The 21,409-nt window shown below is 33.1% G+C and overlaps 1 protein-coding gene across 1 annotated transcript in view; it reads right to left on the bottom strand.

Annotated features, from left to right (window-relative positions):
- Positions 1-21,409, bottom strand: part of KATNAL1 (katanin catalytic subunit A1 like 1) — an 80,286-nt gene that overhangs the window by 22,120 nt on the left and 36,757 nt on the right. The window contains exon 4 of the mRNA XM_074303555.1: positions 8,705-8,873. Coding sequence (XP_074159656.1) covers positions 8,705-8,873 — 169 coding nt within the window. The remainder of the gene's footprint in view (positions 1-8,704; positions 8,874-21,409) is intronic.

Genomic DNA, 21,409 nt, shown 5'->3' with positions numbered 1-21,409 from the left:
TTCCCCAACCCCCCCCAAATAGCAGGTATTCCAATACATTTTAAAATACATGTTAAATCCAATATATGTAAATATATATCCACACAGTTATTTTGCTACACAAGAAAAATTGGATTTAGAAAGAAAAAAAAAAAAACCTGAGAAGGAAAACAAAAATGCAAGCAAACAATAGAAAGAGTGAAAATGCTAAGTTGTGCTCCACACTCAGTTCCCACAGTGTATATGGCTCTCTACTTTACTGAACAATTGGAACTGGTCTGAATCAATTCATTGTTGAAGAGAGCTACATCCATCAGAATTGATCATTGTATGCTCTTGTTGTTGCCACATACAATGACCTCCTGGTTCTACTTATTTCATTTAATATCAGTTCATATAAGTCTCTCCAGGCCTCTCTGAAATCATCCTGTTGGTCCTTTCTTATAAAACAATAATATTTCATAATATTCATATGCCACAATTTATTCAGCCATTCTCCAATTGATGGGCATCCACTCAGTTTCCAGTTTCTAGCCACTACAAAGAGGGCTGCCACAAACATTCTTGCACATAGGTCCCTTTCCCTTCTTTAATATCTCTTTGGGATATAGGCTCAGTAGAAATACTGCTGGGTCAAAGGGTATACACAGTTTGATAACGTTTTGAGCATAGTTCCAAATTGTGCTCCATTCTTAAAAATCATCTGCTTTTAGAGTTAAGAGGTTCTTTTCATTATTCCAGAGATCTTAAGAAGCCCAACTCTGAGCAGGGGATTCTGATCACCCTCATAATTGTGAGGAAAAAAAAAAACTCTAAACTTATTCTGTGTCAATTTTGTCATGAACAAAGCTATAGAAGTTTTAAAGAATCAGTTTAAAATTTAGGAGCTGGTTGCTGCATGTTAAAGAATGGCCTTACATATGCCCCATACCAGCCCCAGTATTAAAGGATCCTCTGAATTTGTCTTTTTGAGTTGCCATATTTCCAGAAACACTGGACCCAAAGTAGGCAGGAGGCCCGAAACGTATCAAAGATGAAGCACCCTCTGAGTGGATAAAATTTGTTGTTTTCACCCCAAGCTGAACACCCTTGTGTGTCCTTGGGTATATCAAGACAGGCGCCAGTCAGTCTGTACTAGATGAGGAAACTGCTTATGCAACTGGGACCCTTGTAGATAAGCAAACCATTGTTATCTTCATAGTATTCTTCATTATTCATGATGTCTTCTCCTTGCCACTCCATTTAGGTGGCGATTTTGGTTTTTTTTTTTCCTTTTCTTTTTCACAATTTCATAAATATGCAAGCTTCTGTTTCGATTGTGAACTCTTTGCCCTAGCTTAGGATTCCACATGGAGGTCCATTTCTCTTGTAATAATTCTAGTTGCAACACAATATCTCATGAGTTTGTGATATTATTTTTGGTTAACAATAGAAAAGAGTTACAAGCCCCTATAACCAAGGAAATGATCTCAGGATTCAGAGTAATGAATGTCTTGAAACTCCCTCTGAGTCATGTCAAAAAGCCACCAGGCTTCCTGAGAAATTATGTTGTCAAAATTGCTTTTTCTAAAGTTATCTGTTAAGTAAAAACAAAATGACAAACCAAATTCTTTATTCAAGGAAATTTAAAATAATATACTCTATACCCAGTTTTACTGAATTTAGTAAAATATAACAATATCCACACACACAAAAAAGAAGAGTTTAAAAGTATTGTATTTAAGTGCCAGAGACAGCTCAAAATTTGGAACCACTGCAGCAGACATAACCAAGTGCTTCACTGGAACTCTGCTCTTTGCTTATTTTTTGACATTAAAAGGAAATAAAATGTCTAAAGGGATTCAACTCCTTAAAGTTTCAAATCCTACCAGAGAAAGAAAGGGACAGTATGAGCCTACTCTACAAATACATCTTCTGAGATAAACATACCTGATTCTAATTTGTGAAAAGGGAGTAAATTGCTACCTTTGGAGAAGCATTTTAGCATTTTTTTCAAGCCATTAGGGTATGATTTAGTAAATTACCTAAATGACTACCAAACAGTAGCTTAGAGGCTGGTTTCTCTGAAATAATGCAAGAAAATCAGGTCCAACTTTAGTCAACTTTCTTGTTGTGACAGATGTCAACAATAACAATAACAACAGCAAGAAAGCTATGCCCAAAGAGCAATCAAGCTGTGAAGCCCTTTGATCCAACAAAATACTAGGTTTGTATTATCCCAAAGAGATCATAAAAAACAAAAAGGAACCACATATAAAAATATTTATAATATCTCTTTTTATGGTGGGAAAGAAATGGAAATTGAGGAAATGTCCATCAATTGGGAAATGGTTTAAAAAGTTATAGTATACTAACATAATGGAATACTACTGTGCTACAAGAAATGATGAGTAGGTGGATTTCAGAAAAATCTGTACTTATATGAAATGATTTTGAGTGAAATAAGCAGAACCAGGAGAATATTGTACATAGCAACCATAACATTATACAATGATTAACTTACTCTTCTCAGCAATACAATGATCCAATACAATTCCAAAAGATTCATGAAAGAAAATGTTATCTACATCTAGAGAAAGGACTATGGAGTCTGAATGCAGATTGAGACATAGTATTTTCATTTTTTGTGTGTGTTTTTTGTAACTTTTTTCTTTTGTTTTGTTTCTTCTTTCACAACATGTCTAATGTAGAAATGTTTCCGTGATTGTCCATGTATAACTATAACAGACTGCTTGCCAGATTCTTGGTGAGGAAGGAAAGAAAGGAAGGAGGGAAAAAAAAATTGGAACTCAAAATCTTATAAAAGTGAATGTTGAAAACTTTTTACATGAAATTAGAAAAAATAAAATGCTATTAAAAAAAAAAAAAAAAAAAAAAAAAAAAAAAAAAAGACAGTTCCAGTATGTCTGTGCAGCTAATATATCTAAATGCTACCTAGAATCAGGTTTTGTAATAATGATAATCAGTACAAAGTTATACTGTATAAAGTATACAGTCACAATGAAGCAAAGATGCAAAGAATACTCCATAATCACTTAAATAGGTTTTGGGAAAAGGAGGTGAAAAAGATTGGCAACATAAATTTGAGCTTAGAGAACTCAAATGGGTACAGTATAATAACCTTAAATTTTCAAAAGCTAAACAATGGGAAATAGATTCATGGAAGGAGGAATGGAGGAAAAAAGGAAAAAATGTGAGGAAAAAGGGAAGAAAAGTGAAATAAAGGAGGAATAAAGAAGGGAAATGGATGGAAAGAAAAGGGTAAGGAAAAGAAGGAAAGAAATGTATTTGTATTTTATTATTAAAACTGAATAGACTTTTGTTCCAAGTAGGAAGGCTCCAAACCTGTCAAACTTTTCACATTTATAACCAATTCCTGAGATAATATACTCTCATCTTCAAAAAAAAAAAAAAAAAAAAAAAAAAAGGAAACATTATTACCTCAAAACTATTACCCTTTTAGTCATGTGGACATTTCTTAACAACTCTAGTAACATATTTTTTCTCAACAAATTGCAGCTCTGAGATTCTCCACTATATAAGGAGCAAGAATATTTTAAGAATAACCACTCTAAGTATAGCTATAATATCCTTAATCTCACCAAGAAAATGTGTTAAAAAAATATAATATTTTCACAGCATTCAATGTTTTCAGCAGCCTTTAAAAAAGAGAATATGAATCAAATTGAATAATTCAATGCATATCCTTTCTTCAAAGTCCATCTCAACACAGCTATCAGCACTTGACAGTAGACTGAATGGTGTTTTGTCAGATGAAATTCTATTTATAAATGGAGTAAAACTGGGCTGTAGAACCATCTCCCCTCCTTTTTTATAACTTGCATTTAAATAATCTACGTCAGCCATTAGATGATTAGATGGAATATGCTAGCCATAAACAATGGAAAGAGAAGCCTCCCTCTCTATGCTGATAAATACACTTTATCTCAAATAGAAGCAGCAACCTGCTGGCTAATTATTACCAGGAAGAACAGCTTAGTAGAACTTCTACTAAAATGAAAATTCTTATATATGGCAGACATTTGCCAATATTTAAATAGATAGCAAAATCAATCCCATATAATAGATCACTTCATTAAGGATACATTTTATGAGTAACTCATCCTAATAGGCAAGTCAGAATGCTCCACAGGGTGAAGTAGAAGGGTTGTAGTTAAAGTAGCTTATCAGTAAAATGTTCCTCTATAATTTTTAAGGGCAATATTTTTTCTTCCATGCTTTATAATGTAGAAATCTGGAGTCCAAATCTGAATCTTATTTGGAATCTGAATGCCTGAGCAGATTCAAAGCTCTTTATATACCAGAAGATATCCCTGCCAAACATCCTACCTGTGGAAAATAGATGACACTCAATTCAGACTAGAATGCAAATCAGATTGCTAAACAATCAGAAGAAAATGTCAACTTTGCATTCCACGTCCAGATTTAAATGATATGAATCCTTCTTTAATCAATAACAAAATATATCAATACTTCAGATACTCATCAAATAATTTAACTATAAATGATAGCATTTATTGAAACTTCTCTCAATATGTGATATTTGCCAAAAGCCTAATGGTCATTTTGATGACTTTCCACAGTTGTATTAGACATGAAATTATCAGAAAGCTATAGATTTAGACATAATATTTTATTCTCTATAGAAAAGGTTCCACTAAGTTTAATGTTAATACCCTGGGCTTTAATAAAGTTAATAGAAGATAATAGAAGAAATGTCTATGTGAAGAATGTTTTCTGTGTATTTTACAAAACTAGTTTTAAGATACTGTATATTATGTTAACCATTACTCCTCATAAGAGGATCCTCAAAATAAATTCCTCCTAAAATTCAAATGTTGGAATACAATTTGAATTGTCAGCTAAACCTGTATAATTCCTTTTATCTGATAAATGAAAACTTTATAACTCAACATAGCTTTATTTTTTATTTAGCTATCAAGAAGCTTAAAGCTAAAATCAATGACCAGGAACTAATACAATCCATGTTGTCAGTACATCTCTGCTCCCTTTACTGGTTTTAGGGTAATTTTTAATGTCTTATTTTACATAGTCTTTAATAAAGCTAAAATACATGGTCATTTAATGGCAAGAAAGTCAGACTTGGTATCATTGGCAGTTTCAAATACTGCTGCCTCCAACAATTAATAGTTGAGTGACTGAGAACAAATCATAGCATTGTATATTTAGAAATGAAATGAATCTGATAGATCATATCTAAATTTAATGCCTTTGTTTTACAGAAATGGAAACTAATGCCTAGCCTAGTATTGAATTTTGAGGGTCATATTGTGAGGCAGATAAACTAGAGTTTGTCATACAGAGGAGGGTAACCAATGTGATAAGGAATTATGAAAACCAGGCCATGTAAGAATCAATTTAAGAAACTGGAGATACTTAACTTTATATGACAAAGAACTCTTAATGTCTCATCATAGTATATGTCCAAATGCTTGAAGAGATTAAAAATTTTCAAAGTTCTGTCCAGGAAAAAAAAGGTAAAAGCTCACCCTAAAAATCTCATCATCTCTTCTCAAGTTTTCACTCTTTATCTCCTTCACAAAGGATCTCAGTTCATACTTCATTGGGGAAAAAAACAAAACAAACAAAAAAACCCAGACCATTTGTCTTGACCTTCCATCTATCTGATTCATTCCTTAATGCCAAAATATGTCTGTAGCCTTAAGAAAAAAAAAAAAAAAACCTCACTTGAGCCCATCCCCACCAGCTTTATCCTCTGTGCAGCTAACCTTTTTAAGAAAGCTGCCTAAATTCTCTGCCTCCATATCTTCTCCTTTCACTCTTTCATAAAACTTCTCCAATCTGGCTTCTAATCTCATCAGATAAAACTGCTCTCTCCAGCTGCCAATGACCTCGTACTTAAATGCAGCAGCCTCTTCTCTGTCCCCAAGCTTCCTCAACCTTTCTGCAGGCTAGGATTTCCTACCTGAACACTCTCCCCCTGCTCGCTCCTGGCACTCAAACCTGTCTGACCACTCTGCAGTCTCCATGATGGCCCTTCAGGCTGGTCATACCTACTCCTCAGGACAATTACTCAGGACTCTATCCAGGCCAGGTCTCTTTTGCCTTAGACTATTCCAAGGGGTGAGGTCAGCACATCTCACAGGTTCAGTTATCATCTTCTGCAGATGATTTCTAGATCTAAATATCGAGTTCCTCTCCTGAATTCCTATCTCATATTACCAACTGCCTTTTGGCCGCCTCAAACCAGATATACTGGAGCATCTCAAATCTGAAATACCCAGAACAAAACTCTTTTATCTTTTTCATGGCTAATTTGAAATCCCTTGGAAGTTTAAATTTTTCTAAACTATTCCCTTTCCCAACTTCTCTATCACTATCAAGAATACCATTATCCTCAGAGTTAGCGACTTTTTGATCCATCCTCTTGACTTTAATGACTTAGCCTGCTACTCCAGTTGAGGTTCCCAATCAGCTCTTTTTTTGCTTGGACTGCTGTAAGAGCCTTCTACATGTCTCCCTGCCCCAAGTATCTCCCAACTCCAATCCATCCTATACTTGTCTATTTTTTAAAAATCAGAAATTAAATCAGAAAGATATTTGGACAAAGAAACTATCTGACCTAATACATCAATATCAAAAGGACTGCAAATCAGAATAGATATTTTAATGGCTTCCACTAGTGATAAAATCTTAAAGACTAAATGGATGAAATGAGGTCTTTCTAGGAATAAGAACACATGTCTAATCTGTACATGTCCTAGAATGGCACTAATCTTCCACTCTTAGAAAAGATCTCCAATCTCAATGAAAGAATTACTATAATTTAAGCATTCTTCTTACTAAAAAAAAAAAAAAAAAAAAAAAAAAAAAAAAAAAAGTACTAGTTTAGATAAACGGATATATTTAGGCCCCTTTATAGTTTCCCAGCTGTAAAGGCTGGCTATATGACCCCTGAAGAACACAAAGGGAAGAAGGGGGGGAGAGAAGAATTAGGTGGCATAAGGAACTCTTGTATAACCTTATTTATGACACTTTTGCCTCAAACAGGAGACTTGGGCATAATAATAATGTCAACCATTATCCATGGTACAACCATGGAGTACAATAGATAAAATATGTTTTACAAGAATATAAAAAGCATTAATTTAATTTCTTTTCAGGATTCCAGTGGCGCATTGAAGCAAATTTTAGAATATTATTCCTAAAAATAACTTCAGAAAAAAAAAATTCTGTAAAAACGGTGCTGATTTGAACTGCATAGAAGGAACTTCCTCAACTGAGAATTCTCTACACCAATGAAATAACTGATCCAAGTCCTACCACTGTTCATAAATAAAAATAAAATTAAAAAAGACATTGAATACTGAACAATTGAAGAAATGAACAGATTTATAAATTAAGGGACTATTTATATCTCAACTGTAAAAGCAAATTATTTGTTGATATAACTAAGCTATACATTCTCTTAATTTATAGCTAAATGAAATTGTGAGCATTATTATTATTATTTTCTTCCCAGATTATTTTTACCTTCCGAATGCAATTCTTCCTTTGCAACAATAACAACAACAAAATTAGGTTCTGTACATATATATTGTACCTAGGATATACTATAAGATATTTAATAAGTATGGGAATGCCTGCCATCTAGGGGAGAGGGTGAAGGGAAGGAGGGGAAAAATTCAGAACAGAAGGGAGTACAAGGGATAATGTTGTAAAAAAAAAAAAAAATTACCTATGCATATGTACTGTCAAAAAAATGTTATAATTATAAAAATAATAATAAAAAAAAATTTATAGCTACATGGAAGTGATCATGATCCTGAATATTTACTGTTATTAGCAAACTAAGAAAATCAAGCATATTTGTGATAATTCAAACACATTACTATTATTTACTTATAGGTAACAATGATTTAAAAGGAGGCAAAAACAACTCCTAACTAAAAGAGATGGCACAATCATAACTTAAATTTTTCTTAACACCTCAAACTATTAAAGGACTAAGTAATAAACAACAAACAACAATGAAGCCTGTTGTTGCTTCATAGTTCGTTTTGTTTTTTTTCATATAGAATTGTGATGAAATAGAAATACTGAGTCATCTAATCATGCAGAATAAGATTAAGAATAAGATTTCACAAGCTCATTTGCAGGACAAAAAAAAAAGCTGCTATGAAGTAGTCTATTACTAGAGATTTCTTAGGTAAACAAATGCATAAAATCAGCTTCAAACAAATAAAATTCCTTCAACTAGGGAAAAAATTCTGGTTTGGCTATGAAAATCTGTGAATCTTCTTCCTCATATTATTCTTTATATAAATCTATTTTATCCTAAAAAATATTTTCCCAGTTATTTTTCATTTACAACTTTCTGTAATTCAAGATATTTTTCAAAGATCTATTTTCTCTTTTATATTGGGTATGTACTGAAAAACAGTCCATATTCAACATAAGTTTAGAAAATTTATTTTTCCCATTCATATATTTCTATAATCTGAATTCCATTTCAAGATATTTTCATTGAATTTTCAAATGCTTGAAATATAATTTAGTATTCAAATTACAAAGCCATCTTCGAGTTTATAATCAAACAACATTTTTATTTGACCTAAACAACCATGAGAACCTATAAGAACATGAGAAGCTAATAAAAGTAAATTTTTATCTACCAAAAGGTGTGGGCTTTCAGTGAGATGATTAAAAGATATATTCTTGCCTTGTCGTCTCTTCCTCTTGCTCTAAAATCCTTGTCCCTACTGGAGATGGGTTTTTCGCTCTTTGATATAGGGTGTGCTCTGCCTACAGGTCCCCGAGGTCCTACCGCTGGTATTTCTTTCCTCAGAGGTCTCACTTCTCGATTTGAGCGCCTTATCTGAGGTGGAGCCCTGACAAAGAGAAAAACAAACATTAGTAAAAGTAAATATGTGTGTATATGTGTGTGTATATATATATATATATATATACATATATATATACACATATGCATGTATATTTTAAAGCATCTTTGATGTTACCTTAATTAATAAACCTGTTAAATAAAAACACACAACATCTTAATCGTCTTTCTCTTCTATTAATCCATATATATCCTTGTCAGGCATATGAATTGTTTTAAAGTGCTTTAAAAAAAAAAAAACAGCTTTCAACACAAACAGGTTCAATAATTGACAGAACTACTGAAGACAATTACCTAATTTGTAATCATATTATTATTGAGGATAAAGTAGACTCTTCTCCATTAAATAATCTTAATGGTTCCATGGATGCCTATTTTATTCAGTCTTTTCTTATACCAATAGTAAGCAACTTAAAAGAATGCTTTAAAAACTGTAGAATGGCAAAAAGTAGAGGACTATCAATGTACAATTACCTTCCCAATAATTATAGGTAAATGATTTTTTTCTACATTGTTATAATAAACCCAGCATTTCCTTAGTCAAATGTCAAGTACTTCAATTCAATTCACTCAACAAACATGTATTAATTCTCCACCGTGCACAATACAACAATGAAGAAGGCACAAAGCAAAAAGAAAATAGCCCTATTCTCAAGGTACTTACACATTGTCCTGGGCTGAGGGAGAGGAAGAAACATTTCATGTACACAAGTAAACATATACCAGGTAATCAGAGATTCTAAAAGGAGGAGGAGCAGTTAACCATGAGGGAGGGATATCACTTGTCCAAAGACACTGAGGAGCAATGATATATACTATACAAGTGCTAGCAGGCAAGTCTGACTGCAATGGAGTATGTGAAGGAAGGAAAGAGTTGTATTGTGGAAAGATGTTAATGCCAGGGTGAGGATTCTGTTTCATTCTGGAGACAACAAGGAACTACTGAGAATTTCCAAGGAGAGGAGGCAGAGACAAGGGATATGAGCAGATGTTAAGGGCCTTGTTGAGGCCTAGCCTGAGGAAATGAGAAAATATAAGCTGGGTTAGCGCAGGGTCAACCTATCAGGTTGATGGATAACAGCACTGAATAAGAATGGGTATAGGCAGAACTGGTGTTGGTACTTACAGACCTCATTGTACATATATACTCAGTTTTCTATCAAACTGACACTATGATTGTCAACCATTACTGAGGACTTCAGAGTGTTTGCTGTCAGGCTTCAGAATACCTTGACCAGTGGTGAAAGAGCAGGTGTAAGCACCAAGATCTCAGGAGACCTTTTCCAGCTTTAACTTGGCTATAGTTCTTTAGGTCTATATGTGGCACTATCAGGTATAAAAAAGGAGGCAGGTGAAGAGGCAGAGAGAGGAGTTCCTGAAGATGTAACAGAATAGCAATAAAGCTGTCTTCTCTTTCCTGTTCCTCTGGATCCTGACTCTTGTTCTCAAGAATCCGTCTGGCCGTTTCTGTAGTTCTCTGAAGACCAGTAATGGTAAGACCCTGGCTGCCCCGGATGGTAAGATCTAGACAAGCAGGGTGAGGACAGATTGGAACAGGGAGAAACAGGATACAAGCTCAAGAGACTATTGAAAAAATCCAAAAATGAAATCATTATGGAGAACAATTGGAACTATGCTTAAAGAGCTATAAAACTGTACATATCCTCTGATCCAGCAACTACTAGGTCTGTACACCAAAGAGATAAAAGAAAAAGGGAAAGAACTCATATAAACAAGAATAGTAGAACAATTATTTTTTGTTGTGGCAAAGAATTGAAAACTGAAGGGATACCCATCAGCTGGAAAATGGCTAAACAAGTATATGATTATGATGAAACACAATTGTGGTATAAGGGAAAAAAACACCTTAAAAAGACCCATATGATTTGACAGAAGAAAGAGAATAATAGCAGGAGATTATTTTACACAGTAGCAACAATACTGTAATACTGATCAACTGTGAAAGACTTGGCTATTCTAAGCAATAAAATGTTCCAAGTCAATTCTAAAAGATTTGTGACAAAAAATGCTATGCACCTCTACAAAAAGAACTGATGAACTCTGACTGCAAATTGAAGTATAATTTTAAAATTTTCTTTTTCTTGATTTTTTTTCAAAACATGGCTATTCTAAAAATACATCTTAGAGAATTCCACATAAATAATTGATATAGTTAGTCTTCTCAATTGATAGGGAAGGAAAAAATTTCTTAATGTTAATTAAAAGTATTTTTTTTTAATCTAAAGGGCTCATTACAAAATATGTGAGTAAAAAGAATATGACTGATAGGAGAGATGTAGTCATTACAGGATAAACAACATTTTGTACTAATTAGATATGAAAATTCAAACTAAAGAAACATTAAAATTAAAAACTAATTGAAAATAAATGAAATTCATATTCTGAGATTTTTAGAAGAAAGTTAGAATAGTCAAATCAATGCATTTGTCATCTGTATAAGTCAAAGCTTGTCCACCTCTCAAATTAACACAAATTCTTAAACCAAACCAAGTAAGAATTTTAATAACCAATGGTACAAAAAGCAAATTTTATTTTATGTAATGCGAAATATATCTCTAATACAATTCTACAAATCTAATAAGTACAATTATGAGGTTTCTTTTGCCTCTCAGTGGTTCTTTCTTTCTCTGCATCTCTGCCTGTGATTCTCTGACTATATCTATAATCAGTTTCTCTTCTTTGCTTCTGCCTCTGTTTTTTTGATCTCATGTGTACTCACTTTATCCTTATGTACTTGTCCTTTGTATCTCTCTTTTAGCCAGGGGCTTTAATTTACTTTTAGAAACATCAGAGTATTTCTCTCCCTTGGGCCTGGAATGTGAGTATAAATGTGCCACTCTTCAATTAAAGAGGATAGATGTTTATATAAAAAGGACATCCTTGGAGCAAAATATACATAAAATATATAACAAACTGACCCAAGACACCAACAAAGTACTTCTGTTTCGATTGCTAAAGCCCACTGCCACAAATCAAACTATTTTTAATAACAGGAATGGAAACAATATTAACTAGTAAAAATCTAATAACTTGTAGTGGAATATATTTTCAAAGTTATGGTAATCTGACAATAAGAATATAAGAAGTCTAAACAATTTAAAGTAAATTAAATCTAGCTAGCTAATCTAGATTAACAAATCCCTACCTGGTTATACCCTCGTCGTATATATATATCTATATCATCATCTGGAATACTTGCTCTATAGGAAATTTGGTTTGCATCTGAAATTTTCCTTTCTCACTCCTTTGCTCAAGCTCTAACTTGGTTCCTTTATGATGACATAGCCTTCCTGGTCATCTTTTCCAGCACTGATTATACTTTCATTCATTTCCCTCAACTCTCTGGTCAACATGAGGGAGTTGGAACACTTCTTGCTCCTCATTACTACTTCCAGACTCTCTAATATCATCACTCTCCTCCTCAAAGGTTCACAATCCATATCTACTACCCAATCAAAATTCTGGTAACTATTATCCACCAGCCTCTAGGACATGTACTTTCTTTCTTGATTGAGCTCAATGGTAGGCTCATGATCTTTCTACCTTCATTACTGTCTTCATTACCAGGGGACTTCAATATACATTTTATTACTCTCTCAAACATCCCCATTTCCAATTTCTTCAATTTCTAGTGACCTTCTTGTGCATCCCAGTACATTCTCAGTTCTTCTTTGCTAAATCTTCATCCAACTCAAACCTACTAATCTGGGGCATTGGCTTTGTCCTGAGCACTATTCTCTTTTCCTTCTTTACCACTCTGCTTGGTAATCTCATGAAATCCCATAGATTCAATTATTATCTCTATGATAACAATTTTCTATTCTACTTACTCAGACTTGATTCCTCTGTTTTCCAACCATATATCTAATACTGTCTTTTGGACATCTCAAGCAGGACAAGTTAAATTTAACATGTCCAGATTTGAATTTATTATCTTTCCTACCAGACCCTGACTTCTTCTTAATGTTCCTCCACCACCCACCCAGTCACCCAATCTAGACCCCTCACTCTCTCCCCACCTCATCAAACAAGACATCTTATATTCTTCCTTATTGGGAGCTCTTCTTTTAATTCATAACCAAACTCAAGACTCCTAAAAAGGGGAGACTCTATTGCATAGAGCTACATGCCTGTCAGCAGTCATGCTGTCCCAGCAGTTCACACACTTGCCTTCTTGCTTAAAGGTGTGCTTCAGTGAAATAGACATTTTTATTCTGCCCTCTCCACTTGAGACTGCCCTACCTCCTGAAATTATACAACTGGTTAGATTTCGTGCTCTCATCTCCAATTCACAGACATTTACCCAGCAGAGTAGAGCTGCTTCCATGCTATCACAAACTCCATTTCTGTCAGGTAAATCTTTTACCATTTAATGCTCATCAGGGTAATGTTGTAGAAAGAGAATTAAACTTCAAGTCATAGAACTTGAACTCAAATAAATGACTACTACTTAATACTATAAAACAGGGATAAACTCTCTGAACCTTGGTTTCGTGAATATCTAAACAGTGGGTGAATATCTAAAATCCAGCTGTATATCCTATGAGTTAAACTGAATTAGTAGCAAAATAGAAATCTCATTCACGAGTGTCTTGGGTAGTGAACAGCTAAGAACATGTTAAATTTGGGAGGGAGATAGTGATCACACACCTACCAACTCCTGTCAGCTTCCCAAAATGTAGCTTTCTGAGTCCAGTTCTTTACCTCTTTTGTCTATCAGTGGATTACTGGACAAGATATTAAGAACTGGGTGAAAAAAAAAAAAATAAATAAAAAATAAATAAATAAATAAAATAGAAAATAAAAAAAAAAAAGAACTGGGTGAAGCTTTCAGATGTGTGTGCAAAATAAAATGCAAATGCTACTAAAGTTTCTTGCTACTAAAGATGACCATCAATATGTATGGTTCAAAAGACCAATGAACTTGGAGTCCGAATTCAAACCATCAATCTGATTGGGCAAGACACTTAATAAAACTAGGTCTCAGTTTATTTCTTTGTCTCTAACACGAGGAGGTGGACCTTTCAGACTTCTAAGTTTCTTTCTTGCTCCAGTTCTGTGATCCAGTATGAACCCAAACCAGGGACACACAGCATATTCACCAAATAACTTTCGATCAACAGTTATTAAATATGATGAAATAGCCACTGCAAGAGCGGAATCATTTAGACATGAGAACTGAAATTGTAATCAATAATGCGAAGAAGAAAGAAATCTATAGAGAGGTAATGATATACTAATGATTAGAGCAGTTTTATGTGTTTTTTTTTTAATAACTAACAGAGGGTAATTTTAACAATTTAAAGTAAAACATGAGTTCTAAATAATCTAAATATTAGGTATACCAACTATTTACCACATAAATTCTTCATTAAAGGACAAAAATTTCTAAATAGGTAACCAGAAAATTCAAGTAATATATCACTAAAACTTTTAGTCTGCTTGGAAAAGCAACTTTCTAAACACAGAAAAATTTTACACGAAAGAAAAAGTGGGACTATCCAGTTAAAGCTACAACATTTAAGTAAGAGTATCTTAAAGTCTTGTTTTCCCTCCAAATGTGGCACTTATTCTTCACGAGCTATGATTGGTTAAAGTTTAAAAAATGAGAATTTTGATAATGGAGAGATAACACTATTAAGAAACCAAACTTGGCAGTTTCTATAAACAAAGAGATAAAATTCACTATTCACATTCAGCCTCTACTGAAATGCTAAACAAGAAAATGAGCTGGTCTGATGGATGGCCCACTATGCTTCCACAATTCTAGGAGTCAAAAGGAAACAGACTTCTCCTAAAGAAGCAGCCTTTACATCAGTGCATTGCAGAAAATAAGGAATTGGATTTCCAGCATGATATTTCCAACACCTCTGTCAGGTCCCAGGCTCAGTATTTCTCCTTAAAGTTCGTAACTACTGAGCTTTCTTAGTTTTCTCAGCTTTTTCCCCCTATAGTTCAATGCTTCTTTCCTATGAGTTCTTTGACAATACACTGTATTCTATCTCTGATATTATAGCACTGCCACTTTGAACATCCAAAACACATAAAGTCAGTTTCTAAACAGTGAAAGAAAATTATCAATTTCATTTCAGGTAATATTTTGTCTTTTTTTTTGCCATCTACTAAAATCTTAAAACTTAAAATATTCTCACAATACAAACAGGAATTAAGGGAGGAAAGTATAAAGATTTAAAATAGGACCTAAAGTCTATAATTGAATGTTAAAATTCCATTTCAAGTCATAAACATTTGTTCTCATCTACTATTTTACTGATATGAATAAATACATAATTTCCCCCAAAAGTCATTAGATGTGCCCTAAGTGATAAATGGTTAAAAGATATAAGCAAGAAGTATTCAGAAAAAGAAATCAAAGTTATCAAGCTCTAAATCTCTAAATGTAATTAGAGAAATATAATTTAAAACCACTCTGAGGTATTACCTCATACTTATCAGGTTGGCTAACATGATAGAAAATAATAAATGCCTCAGGGGATATAAAAAATAGTAATACTTATGCACCACTGGTGGAATTGTAAACTGGTCCAACCATTCAGGAGAACAATTTGGAACTGTGTCCAAAGAGCTAAAAAACAAAACTGTTCGTACCCTTTAATTCAGCAATACCATTACTAGCTCCATATGAATGAAATGAAAGAGGAAGGAAAAGGACCTATAGGCATAAAAAAAAAAAAAAAAACATTTATAATAACTCCTTTTGGGATGCAAAATTAGAAATTGAGAAGATGCTCATTAACTGAAGAATGACTAAACAAAATTATGGTATATGGTTATGATAGAATACTATTATGCTGTGAGAAATGATGAAAAAAACTTACATGAAGTGATAAAAAGTGAAATGTGCAGAATTAGGAGACAATCAAAGGTTATAAAGACGTTCAATTGTGACAGACTTAGCTACTCTAATCAATACAATGATCCTAAAAATGTCAAAGGACTCAAAGAAAAATGACATATATATATCCAGAAAGAGAACTGATTAATTCGGAGAACAAATTGTGGCATACTTTTTTTTTTCTTGCTTTTTTTTTTTCTCTTTTTTACAATGTGGTAAAATGGAATTTTTTTTTCATGATTTCACATAATAACTGATATTCCACTTGCCTTCTCAAAAGTGAAAGAAAGGCAAAAGAGAGAGAAAATTAAGAACTCAATATTTTAAAAATAAATGTTAACATGAAGCACAATTATTTTTTTAAAAGCTAGATGTGGCCTATGCTGTTATTTTTCCATATGACCTATAGGGAAATGAAAATAAAGATTTAATTAAATGCCTTCAATAAACAAGTGGGATGCTAGATAATAACGTAAGTATCTCAAAATGATTATATTAATTCAGCTTGGTCTGTTAATAATCAAATAAGGAGTGAGACTGGACCTATGATAAGGAATTCCAAAATGAACAAATTCCCTCTACTAAGGCAGGTAACCACCTTGGTTCAATAGCCAAATGAAATTAAGCCAAGCCAATACAAGGGTTTATATAAAAACCATAAAATGTAGTAGTAGTTCATGTGACAGAGAGCACTTTAGTCAAGGGTGATCAGGGAAGCTTCAATGAAGAGGTGAAATTATTATCTGGGCCTTAAAGAATGAAAAAGATTTAAAAATCAAGTATGAAAGTGTAGAAACAAAAAGGGCATTCCAGAAATAACAAAGAATAGGACAGTATAAAATATGTTTCAGAGAAAGAAAAGTGAATAGATCAGATTAAAGCAGAAAAACCAATGGAAGCAAGACTCTCCATATGAATGAGATAACTGTTTGGGTTCTATTCACTCCTAGAATTTAAAATTTTCAAAAAGTAAATGAATATGGGGATGAGGATAGGAAAGATGATTTACAGTCTGTAAATTGTAAGTCTTCTATAAAGAGAATTAGCCACAAAAGCACCTTACTTCACTGTAAAAACCCAAACAAACACAACTTCAATGTCAGATCAAGGTTTTCAGATATTCAAAATTTTAACAAATAATATTAATTTACAAAACCTGTCTGTGTGTGTACACAGATAACAGTTCTATTTTTTTCTACTGTAAGTTAAATGGTATTAAAAAATTAAAATTAATATTCAATATCACATATGAAAAATGAAAGTATCTGGCTTGGACAACTAACTTGGGTTGGTTAAAATCCAACCTAAGGAGCATATAATAAGCTTCTTCTAAATGTGCAAAACACATAGGAAAAGAAAAGTGAAAAGTAATCATTACCTTTAGAAAATTACATGGTAAGTATACATGATTTTTTTGAGGAGGAAGAGGGAACACTAATGACCAAAGGGTCCAAAAAGCTTACTTGAAGGAAGTCTTCTCTGAACTAGTTTTCTCACATTCACTCCACAATCTATCATTCAGGGCAAGGGATATGAAAATAAAAATTAAGAAATCTCTGATTTTAAGGACCTCATCTTTAAAACAACAGATACAAATACAAAATAACATACAAAGTAATTTCTAAAGAAGAAGGGAAAGCGCATGACCCACTGAGAGGATAAGAAGAAGCTGCCTTTCTGGAGGAGTTGGCACTTAAATTGAGCTGGGAAGTCTGATGTCAAAGTAAAGAAGTATATTGTGCATTCCAGGCATGAGGCAAAGGCACAGAGACGGGAGATAGAAATGTCACACATGAAGAACAAGAAATGACCAGTTTGTCTAGGCTGTAGACTGCTTGAAGGGGCATAATATAAAAGGAGGCTAGAAAGTTAGGTTGAAACCAAGGCCAGACAGAAAATTGGTACTAGATTCTGGATATAACAGAAATCCAACAAAGCTGACTAAGGGTAGGAAAGTGACATGATCAGATGTGTGTGCTAGGAAAATTACTTTGGTAGCTCTACAGAAGAAAAACTTGGAGGGGAAACTTGAAGAAAGGAGATTCATTAGCAATATTCAACTGGGAGCAGAGATAAGTATAAAGAATATAGAGTATGAAAGAGATACTGAAGAGTTTGAATCAACAAGCCGGGACACCTGCCTAGAATGTGGAGTGAGGGCAGGTAAGAAATCAAAGTGATTCAAAAGCTGACAACTTGGGAGACTGGAGCAATTGATGGTGCTATCAACAGAAATAGAGCAGTTTGGGAAATGGGACAATTTGGAAAAAGGGATAATAAACTCTATTTTAGTTACCACCTCTCATTTCTCTTTCTTTACAATCTGACTTCTGACCTCAGTTCTCAATTAAAACGACTCTTTGCAAAGTTACCAATGATTTATTAACTTCCACTTCTAAAGGCTTTTTCTCAGTGTTCATCCTTCTTGATCTCAACTCTGGGATTTTTTTTAATGACAGTGTTAGGTTCTCTTTCTCCTAATCTGCAGCTTCATTGCCTCTGCTAAACCCACATCCACACTCCCCCAAGCTCTCTTCTGAGGCCTCTTCTCTTTTCTCTCTATAGTCTCACATAAATTAAATTATCATTAACTCACATAAATTAAACTATCAACTCTATGTACATGATTCCCACACTTACAAATAGTACTTGGTGTGTTCTTTTTACTCTTGATACTGTGTTAAAGGAAGCATTTTTTTTTTCAATTTTGAATCAGTTTTCTATTTCCCAATCTCTCTCCTGAGCTCAAATTCCGTATCACAAACTGCCTATTGGATATTTTGAACTATGCATCTCAAAGGTATCATGTCCAAAACATTCATTAGCTTTGCTCTAAAATCTATTCCCTTATTGATCCTACTTACTAAAGTTCCCTGTTTCTAAGGACACTACCATCCTTCAGTTTACATAGTTTTGGAGCCCCAGTATCATCCTTAATTTCTAACTCATCCCATTGTCACTCATCTCACATATCCATTCAGTTTAGATTATTTCTACCACCAGAAAAATATCTTAAATCTATTCCCTTCCTTCCATTTAAATCACCAGAGACCAGGCCCTCGTAATGTAGGCTACTCTGCAATGGTCACCATATGCATCACATGAGAAGGAAAGGTAAAAACACAAACGAAAACCAAGTTAGCATTCACCATATAAAGAAAGCCAATGGAATCAAATTCATTCCTGAAAAATTGTACATAAAGAAAAGCTAACACAGTAAAATCTTATTTTCCTACTAATTTTGACTATAGAGACATTTTCCCAAAGAAAAAAGCCTAACCTTTGACATGTAATAAAAATTAAATTTAAAAGCCCTGAGAAATGGTCAAAGGATATGAACAAATATTCTCAAAAGAAGAAATGCAAACTACAAATTACATATCAAAAAATTTTCCAAATCATTAATAATAAAATGCAAATCAAAACAACTCCAAGGTTTCACCTCACATTCATCAAGTTGGCAAAGATGACAAAAGATGAAAATTGTTGGTGTTAAAAGGGTTATGGAGACAGGAAAACAATAATGACTGAAGAAGCTATAGATTGGTACAACTATTCTGGAAAACAATGTAGAATCAAACAAAGTTAATAAAATGTTCATAGTTTTTGGCCCAAATATTCCAATGCTAAGCAAATATCCAAAGGAGAACACTTTCTTAAAAGGCTCCATATATCTCCCAAATATCTATAGCAATACTTTTTTAGCAAAGAATTTGAAACAAAGCAGATGCTCACAAATCAGGGAACATCTTAACAAATTTGTAGCATGTGAATTGTAATGGTCTATTATTACAAGCCTGATGAATATAGAAGCAGAGAAAATGCTTTTGTGAACTGATGAAAAGTAAAGCAAGGAGACTCAGGAAACAATCTACATGATAAAAGTGATAATAACCACAAAATAACCACAAAATAATATAAATAAAATAAATAATAACCAATAACCACAAAAAAATATAAATTGAATGATGCAAAATTATAAAAAAAAAAAAAGCTTGCCTCCCTCCCCCCCAAAAAAAAGGTATATAACAAGATTTTTCCCTCACTCCTTTGCAGAAACAAGGGATTCAGAGAGATGGTACTCTAAATAAAATGTCAAACTGTTTTTGTTATAGTTTTACTAAAGATTTTTTTTTCTTCCTTTGTTTCTTTTTTAATTCTTTGTTAATAGTGATGCCTCTCTGGGAGGGAGAGATAGTTACAGTTGAAATCTAAATAACAAAAACAAAATGAATCTATAAAAATCTATTTTTAAAATTACATTTAAGATTAATGTTTATTTCAAAGATTATTTATACATTAAAATATTTGTAATGTGTGCTTTCCCTCCTCCATAAAATTACAAGATTTAAGTGAACAAAATTTATATAATACTGAATACTTATTTAAAAGTGCCCAGAGGTATATAAAAACACAAAGCACAATTAATTTCCATTTTATTGGAAATTTTTACTGTCTCTTTGAGACACACATATTTAAATAACCACAATGTGTGTGACATAATTTTTCAAAAGTACTTAATACCAGATTATTTTGCACATGAAGTTGGGTTTTAGGTTTTTTGTAAAATTTCTAATTTTTCTTATAACATAAATATGAAGGCATTATTTCTGAAGTGTATTTGTTCCTCTATTTTTACAGCCAATTCACAATCAGTGAGGTACTAGTAAAAATATTGTGTTCAATGATGATGCCAGAAATGGAAATGAAGTGAACCTCAAGAAACTGAATTTGCCATAGATTTTAAAAAAAAAAAAAAATTGCCATTTATACTTTATTTTGAATCCTACAACAGTTTAAAAAAAAAAAAAACTCAGAAACTAGACAAGGCACAGAGTTCTTAAAAAAATACTGTCAACTCAAGAAACATGAAAGGCATTCACAAATTAAAACTCTGGTGATGAAGTTGTCATCAGTTCCAAGGAAGAAAACAAAATAGAAGATGTCTAAAAGACCAATCACTATGGCTACATAGAAAGTTCATCAATAAATCAGATTTCAAAAGAGCAAACCCAATATATGGAAATGAGAAGACACACGTGAGTGAAAATGGATAAAAAATAAGGGTAAAAGTGTTTTAAGAATAATTCAAAACTGTACTTAGTCTGTGACCCCATCAATGCAGGTATTTCCACCAGACACACAGGTGCTCATTCACTCTGTATATTTTCTACATAAGTTGCACCCAAAATGCTGAAAGCTTTCCTCAAACTCTTTTCAATAGCACTTATTAATGCAATACCTAAAGTTACACATCTCTCCTCTCTCTCATGCCTTGTGGCTGCTTGCTCTCTTCCAATTTTGTACTTCCTAAAACATATCTTTGCATTATTTCTTTCATGTGCATTATTACTGAAAATATGCTGCTTGGTCACATGCAAAAACCAATGTTCTAAGATCTACAATCACAGAATATTTATGTTGAAAAGACAGGTCTTTATACAAAACAGTTTGACATCATTAAAAACACAACCCTATTTACAAAAACAAAATCAAATCTGATCTCTTCTTCCTATTCAATTCTAAATATCCCTGCCCATCAGCAATGTTTATTCCAAATACACAGACTGGAATAAAGATGCAGTAAATCAGCCATCCAACTGAATTTCACAATCAAGACAAAAGGCATTTTCACTCATTTAATTTGT

The sequence above is a fragment of the Sminthopsis crassicaudata genome, chromosome 3 (genome assembly GCF_048593235.1).
Source record: "Sminthopsis crassicaudata isolate SCR6 chromosome 3, ASM4859323v1, whole genome shotgun sequence".
Classification (NCBI taxonomy): domain Eukaryota; kingdom Metazoa; phylum Chordata; class Mammalia; order Dasyuromorphia; family Dasyuridae; genus Sminthopsis; species Sminthopsis crassicaudata.
The sequence above is the reverse complement of the archived record's forward strand: the minus strand, read 5'-3'. Positions and strand labels throughout refer to the sequence as shown.